Raw genomic sequence first — 7,688 nt, 5'->3', positions numbered from 1 at the left:
GGAAAGAGAGAAAGATTTGGAAGGTGAGAAAACAGATACATATTCAGGGTTGGGCTGAATCTGGGGGTTGAATCCGCCTGGAATTTAGCTTTGGGTAAAAGGGAAAGTAGTAGGTGAAGTTTTCTCTGTCGGGAAAATAAGAATTGGTCGGACTCGGAGGCAATGATTTGATTTTCAACTGTCGGTGGAGCCTTGCTGCCCTTAATCATCAAAATTTACGCTGTTTTTTTCAATTAATATTTAATAGAGATAATAGCATTTTGGGCGGGCATTTTCCTTTGTTTGTTTTTTTTTTCTTTTTAAAGAACATTATGCAGTTAATCAAAAAATATTTATGAAATATAAGTTTAGGGAATGCATATTACAAAGCCTCCTTTCGGAAATTATTATATCTAACGCAACGTGCAGTGATACTAAATATAAATATGTATATATATATATATATATATATATATCTGTTGAGTTAGTTTTATTAGGACAAAAAATGTTGATATAATAATCTATGTTCCCATTGTGAGTAATTCACACTACAACGTCCATAATTTTAGTTTAGTGGTTAAAGTAGAATATTATTATATTTTTTATGTAAATTTGAATTCTTATTAATATATTTAATTACTTAAATATATATTCTGATTTGATTCACGTATAATTAAACTTTGATTCTTTATTACAATAAATGCATTACATGAAATTTTGTCAGCACACATGATAAGAGCGCAATCATCTTTTAAAAAAAAATGCGTGATTGTATTGTTCTTCTCTCAAATTAAAGATATGACATATGGCATAATAATTTTAATTCAATAATCGTAATTATGATTAGCTGATTGTATTTATGTATAAATTCGGGGTGAAATTAGAGGCCCAAGGGGTTTCTCACAAGCTAAGATGTGTGTTCCTGACAAACTCAAATTACTGAATCGGTATATACAAATTGTATGCTTTATCCATTAGTTTAAATCTTTAAAATATGAATATTGATTTTTAAAATATGAATATTGATTTTTAAAATATGAATATTGATTTTTCTAAATAATGGCAATAATTCTTGTAAATTTAAGTATAATACAACGATTGGCATTCAACATTTTTTCATAGAAAAAGAATTGGAAGAACTCGTATCTAAGATTGGAGTTAAATGAATAACATCTTGTGTTTGACGAGAGAAATGAATATTGTAACTTGTATGGGGAAAAACAACGTGAAAATATCACTGTACTGCATATTGAATGTTTTAATAGTCTATTACTCGTTCTACAAATATGACTGTATTTTTAAAAAAACAGAAGTAGAAGAAGAAAAAAATTATCCAGCAATGAGGCATTATATTTGATGTTTGGCTAAATTTGGAAGAAATTAAAGGAAGAACTTAGAATCATTATTCATAAATATTTAATGAAATATCATTCAAAATGAAAATCAAATAATTTGAAATCATATATGACCCAAACAAATACACAAAAATTATTATTAGAAATTTGAAATACCTTAAAATCCATCAATCTAGACACGATGTAATAAAAGTATGAAATGAAATACAATGCTAATTGCATGTAGGAGGAATTCGTACTGATAATATTATATATTACTATGCAAAACAACCCAACTTAGTACTTACCCATCCAACTAAAAAGAAAGGGTAACCGTACGTACTTAATTATCATTTAGGGGGAAAAAAAATCTAAAAAACAAATACAAATATTTACACACTTGCACTCAACTATCTTTGAACAATTTTTTTTTTCTTTTTTAAATATATATATATATAAATCAAATCAAATTAGCAGCATCTGGTAAACCTTGCTGAAAATCATCTTCCCGATGGATCGAAACCCGTTTCGACCGCCGAACCGGAACGGCGGCCCGGCAGACGGGGCAATTCGAATGAGAGTACAACCACATATCAACACAGGCTGCGTGGAATGCGTGCTTACACGCGCTCAGCTGCCGTATTTCCTCTCCTTCAGCAAACGCCGATAAGCACACGGGGCACTGGTCACTGCTTTCCGCCGCCTCTTTCCGGCCGTCTTCCGCTGCTTTTCTGTATTTAACTCCGCAAACTAGCTCTAATCTGTCCGCCTTACAGCTGACCTCCGCCCTAGGCGTCGCGGGGGCCCACCGGAAGGGGTTTCTAGGGCATTTCATTAATGCGACAAAGAAAGCGTAGAGTATCATCGGTATTGTGATGAGAGCAACCAGGCAAAGTATGGCGGTGAGGGGCGACGTGTCGGAGCTGTGGGGACGCGCCACCGGATACGGCGGTGGAGCGGTTGAATTGGCGGTGGCGGTGATGTTTATCATGATGAGGTTATACTCCGCGTCTAAGAAGCTGTTACTGGGAGCCTATGAGAAACAGGATGTCATGAAAATTGAAAATAGCAGCACCACTCTTTTAAATTTATTTATTTGCTACATCTGTTTTACTGTTCCTTCATCTATTTGATTTTAAATTTCATCGAATTATTTTTTCAACTCATAAAGTTTCAAATAAATTAATATAATCTATTTATATTATTTCTCTTTATATATATGTATGTAACGTGATATTATTATAACGATAGATCTGACGTATAATAACATATAACTAATTATTTCTAGAAAAGTTAGGTAGAAAATGATTCGTGATTAATAATTGAAGATAAAGATAAGGGATAATTTAATATTAAACATATATGTTGTATTGAGAAATTCATCTTATTATTAAATTTTGATAAACCAATATGTGTATGTGCCTAACTGCAGGGCCTATAGACAGCCACAGCAGTTGTCACTTGTCACATCCATTCATCACCCCACCAAAAATCAATTATTGTATCAAGTACAAATTTTGATGAAAACTTGGCCGCTTCTTCCTCCGTCTTTCTGTGCTCCAACTCATATTACGTTTTTTTCCTAACTATTTCACAGGTAAAATCGTGTTTCTTCAATTTCCATATCATTTTTTTATGTATTGAGGAAAAAAAATGAGTTGGAATGGTGTTTTGGCGGAATCATAAGAATAATTTAGTGGTGTTCAAAACCTTGTAAGAGATTTTTTTGTACGGAGAGATGGCGTATGGAATGAACATTTCATTTAAAAATTTAATATATTATAGAATACAAGTATTTAATATTTAGATGTTAATAATAAATTAATTTGATTGATATGGTTAGTGGGAAATGAGTTATAAGTGCATGGTGGGTTTGAGTGTGAGTTGTGGGCAGTAATGGTTTGAGAAAGACTACCATTCAAACTCATTTCAACTTTATTTTAAGAAAAGTTACATCCACTTTTGATATAATCCCTTCTGTGTGGGTCTTTATTTCTCTATAGATTGAGAACTTGAAAATTGAACACATGCACTCACATTTTCAACACTATTTATTTATATAGCCACCACTTAACTAAGTAATCTTCATTTATATATCAAATCCAAATTAACAATATTATAATTTTGAATTTTTAATACACTTTTTATATAATTGATCATTTTTTTTAATTATATATTAAATATAAGTCAAATATATTATATTTGCTATATAATTAATTAATTTAAATTTAATTAAACTTAATCTCAATTAGCTTGGCCGCTTCACCCCAAGCAATACATATCTAAGAGTGTGTATCTCCTGCTGCAATTCTTCCAATTTTATCCTGACCCAGACCCACAACAAAAGAGAAATTATGGCATTCACGTTTTGCATGCACCATACATGTACTCACTTCTAAGCTAAATCAAAAAAACTCAACCAAACAAACTTACACCTCAAGGCCATATATATATGTTCACACCACATTCGCACCGAATTCCGGTATCTCCGGCGCCGGAGTCCCACCGGATTCCGGCAACAGATGAGCTGCATGAAGATGTAATGGAGGAACCGCAGTTGCCCGACACAACGGGCAATTAGGGTGATTTTCCAGCCATTTGTTGATGCAGGCTACGTGAAATATGTGTGTACATTCTGGCAGCACAGAGACCCTTACGCCTTCCTTAAATTCAACCAAACATACAGCACATAAATCTTCTTTACACTCTTTGGTATACTTGGACTGAAGAATCCGTCCACGGACCGTCAAATGCTCCGAGGGGCTATTTGGCCTAGAATCGTGTTCTTGGCTGCTGGCATTGTTGTTCTGACTTCCATTCGCGTAAATAGTTGTTCTTGTATGTGGCCTTCTCGGTTGCGTTCCGTTGCATAACACGATTATGCAATGGCAAATAGCGACTACTGTAGCACCAGCCAAGATCCCCAGAAAGCCCACCAATAGAGGGCTCATTTCTAGCCTACGGTGATGATTGTCCATTGAGGGAGAGTGTGAGCTGAATATGCATACATATAAATAGTTTTAATAGAAAACCTTTTTTTAAGTGGAATTTAACTTTGAATCTTGTTTGTAATAGTCGGTAATGTACTTTCATGATGATAAGATGTGGCGTTACGGGCACGCTTTAGAGCATGATATTATCTACTTAAATATACAAGTGCAGACTGCTCTTTTGGAGCTAATCAACCCTAAATTTGGATTATGTCCAATCCTAATTCTGCATGTACTTTCCTGGGAGAATCCAACGATTTGGACCAAAATCTTTTACGAATGTGTTGAGTATGTGCGTGTTAAAAAGAAAGAAAATCATCATGTACTGTGTTCTTCATTGTGGGCCCCCAAGATTTTACTTGGAAACCCATCATTGATGGGCTCGGAAACAGACCAAACAAGAAAAAGTGAAGTGGGCCGGAATGCAGCCCAAGCAAAAAACTGTACACGCAGGACGTGGCGGCTAATATATGTTTTTTTTAACTAAAACAGGTAAGTAGCAAGAAAATATATGTTGTGCATGGTATTGGTATCACCTGGGGAAGGGCACACCTGAACCCAAACAACAGGTGATATCTAATGATCCAGATTCAAGATCTAGATTCCCCTTAACTAATGCTTACTAATCAATGAATTCACATTAGCCTTTTGCAATTACCACCCCAACAAACACCCTCACTTTTACTTACATATATATATATATATATATGAAGCGGGTGGAGATTTAAAATAATCTATAATTGGCGATTCCCGTCTCGACAAACAGACACACACATTAATTAATCGTAAATTAATGGCATAATGCCCCTAATTGACAACAATTATCAATAAACAAGAGAATAATCACCCAATCTTGGGTGTTAATCCTAATAAGACTGCACTTTTAATCACTATCTCGCTCTGTTTGTTAGCCCTTTTGGGCCACTCCAAATGGAAAAAGTTTTAAAAAGTGATGAGAAATATATATATATGTGTATGGACCCCCTCTTAATTAGTGGTGAATAATCATGATAATTAATGCCTAATTTGTTGTCTAATCATCAAGATTTATTTCTTTAAAGCATCCATGTTAAGCGTCATCACGCATTGGTTGCTGGCAAACTGCTGAATTCAAATATTGTCATAATCAAAGGTTTTGATGAGTGAATCCTTAACCAGTTATCTTACATGTGTTAGTGGGGAAACCAGGGATTTGACCCAAGAGACGTACTTAACCAATTTTCTATTTTATTTGTCCTCGCTAGCTAGGACCACAAATAGTAATGATGTGTATGAGGAAATTTCCATGATTTATTACACCAAATAATTAATGTTGTTTGTAGTGGTTCAACATTCATTAAGAATCTCATTTCTTACAATATCTATATCTACATCTTAAATATAACTTGATCAGCAGCACACGTATTTCAATCTCAATTCATGAAAACACTACAAATATTTATTATTAAAATAAACTCTATTTGTCATCAGTGCAGTATTACTTTAATTTAGAGTGATAGCTAGGCAGAATTATTAGTCGTGACATAATGATCAATTTTGCACAAGTGATCATATACTATCAATATTCCAACATATTCACCAACTAACCAATACATCAATTTGATAAGCATATAAATTCATTACATAAAATAACACAAACATCCACTAAAATTCCAAGCCACAACATATATAGCAGTTACCTTCCTTTTATGCGATTCCAACTTCCAACAATAAAACATCCCCATATAACCCTAATTAATTAAGTTGTTAAACAAGAAAATAAAGAAACCTAGTCCACATACATACTGGGTTCCGGAAAAAGCCAGAAGCTGGACGGCTCCTTGCTTTTGATGTATAATCACTTTTCAAGTAATTAAGTACAATAAATATACGGATTCCTTTCTTTCTCGTACGCACAAATTAAAGTGCTCGAATAAAACATATATATATATCACTATTCATCATATATTATTATTGCGCATGCAACACAAAACTCATTACTTCATTTTTGCATATATAAATCACTAGACAATTGAATTGGATTAAATAAGATGATCAATCGTATATAATATAATTAGTTTTCAAAAAATTGAACTTTTAATGTTTTTTTTTTTTAAAAAAAAAACAATTTGAAAATTCCCGACTTTTTCCGAATGAGTTTATACAAATTTACGAAACATTTTACAATATTAATTATTTAAAAAAATGACCCAAACATGCATGCACCATGTTAAGCTAAGAAAAATTGAGATGTGGTTATTTATAATTAAGTTGGTAGGTGTTTGGATATATGAAGAAAAAAGAGCATATAAAATAGAATGGAGGTAGTTACGTCTTGTTTTTTCTTTTATAAGAGAAGCAGCAGTTAAATAAAAAGCAAAAGGTGATGGACCAATGAATAAGCTGCACAGCATGTAAAAAGCCAAACGACTTTTCAAATACAAAAAAGAGAAAAGATGTGAGTGTGGGTGTGCATCATCAGAGGTAGAGAGAATAAGACTTTGAGACACCCATCACCTACTTCACTACACTACTTATTTATTCCCTACATTTTACTTTGTTTTTTTATCCCAATTTTTCAAATCTTTAATAATATATTTTAAATTATTCTATTTTAATTTTAAACTATATTTTCATAAATATGAATGAGTTTCAAATTTTTTTAAAATGAAATCATCTGGAACCCTTTTTTTTAAAAAAAAAATTAATCAATCGAAATACATTCTTAATTTAATTTTATTTTTTGATAAATAAGCATAATTATATGTCCTTTAAATGTATTGAACAGAAATCTTGGTATCCAGCTGATGCCTTGAATTATGTTTTGGTTGTTTCAGATTTGTATATATGAATATTCCCATTGACCTTCACACATAATAAATTAATCTTCTTCCAATATTAATTTGCATATGTAATCTTATCCTAAGATATAAAAACTGTCCAATTATAGTATACATGTGAAGGACGAAGTCACAACCATTCATAAATCTAAAAACCCATCCCAAATTAACCCATTTATTGTCTATTAATCTACATTTGAATAATGAAACACAACACACCAATAAAATTTGGACACATACCTAATTAATAATTTTTGGACAATACTCTGATTTTTTACTGTTTGGACAAAACTTTTTGGCTATATTTATTTAATAAAAGATAATTTTTTATAATAGAAACATTCTAGTTATAATAGAAACATCTGAGAGTGAAACTCCAAAAATATTTTTTTTTATTTATTTAATAAAAGATACTCCAAAAATAATGCATCACCTTACCCACTTTAAAAAAATCAAACCCGCACCGTCTTCTTTCGCCCTACCATTATTCAGTGCAGGCATTTACCCCCCTACTCCCCCTCCCCCCCCCCCCCCCCCCCACAAAAAAACCAAAAAAAAAAAAAAGA

The 7,688-nt window shown here is 32.5% G+C and overlaps 2 protein-coding genes across 2 annotated transcripts; both read right to left on the bottom strand.

Annotated features, from left to right (window-relative positions):
• LOC105174438 (RING-H2 finger protein ATL33) lies at positions 1,445 to 2,441 on the bottom strand. The gene has a single exon (XM_011096542.2). It carries the CDS (start codon positions 2,302 to 2,304, stop codon positions 1,774 to 1,776), a length of 531 nt encoding a protein of 176 aa, XP_011094844.1. The 5' UTR covers positions 2,305 to 2,441; the 3' UTR covers positions 1,445 to 1,773.
• LOC105174707 (RING-H2 finger protein ATL51-like) lies at positions 3,770 to 4,291 on the bottom strand. Its single transcript, XM_011096896.1, has one exon. The coding sequence runs from the start codon at positions 4,289 to 4,291 to the stop codon at positions 3,770 to 3,772; it is 522 nt and encodes a 173-aa protein (XP_011095198.1).

The sequence above is a fragment of the Sesamum indicum genome, linkage group LG11 (assembly GCF_000512975.1).
Source record: "Sesamum indicum cultivar Zhongzhi No. 13 linkage group LG11, S_indicum_v1.0, whole genome shotgun sequence".
Lineage (NCBI taxonomy): Eukaryota > Viridiplantae > Streptophyta > Magnoliopsida > Lamiales > Pedaliaceae > Sesamum > Sesamum indicum.
This window is presented reverse-complemented; position numbering and strand designations above follow the sequence as displayed.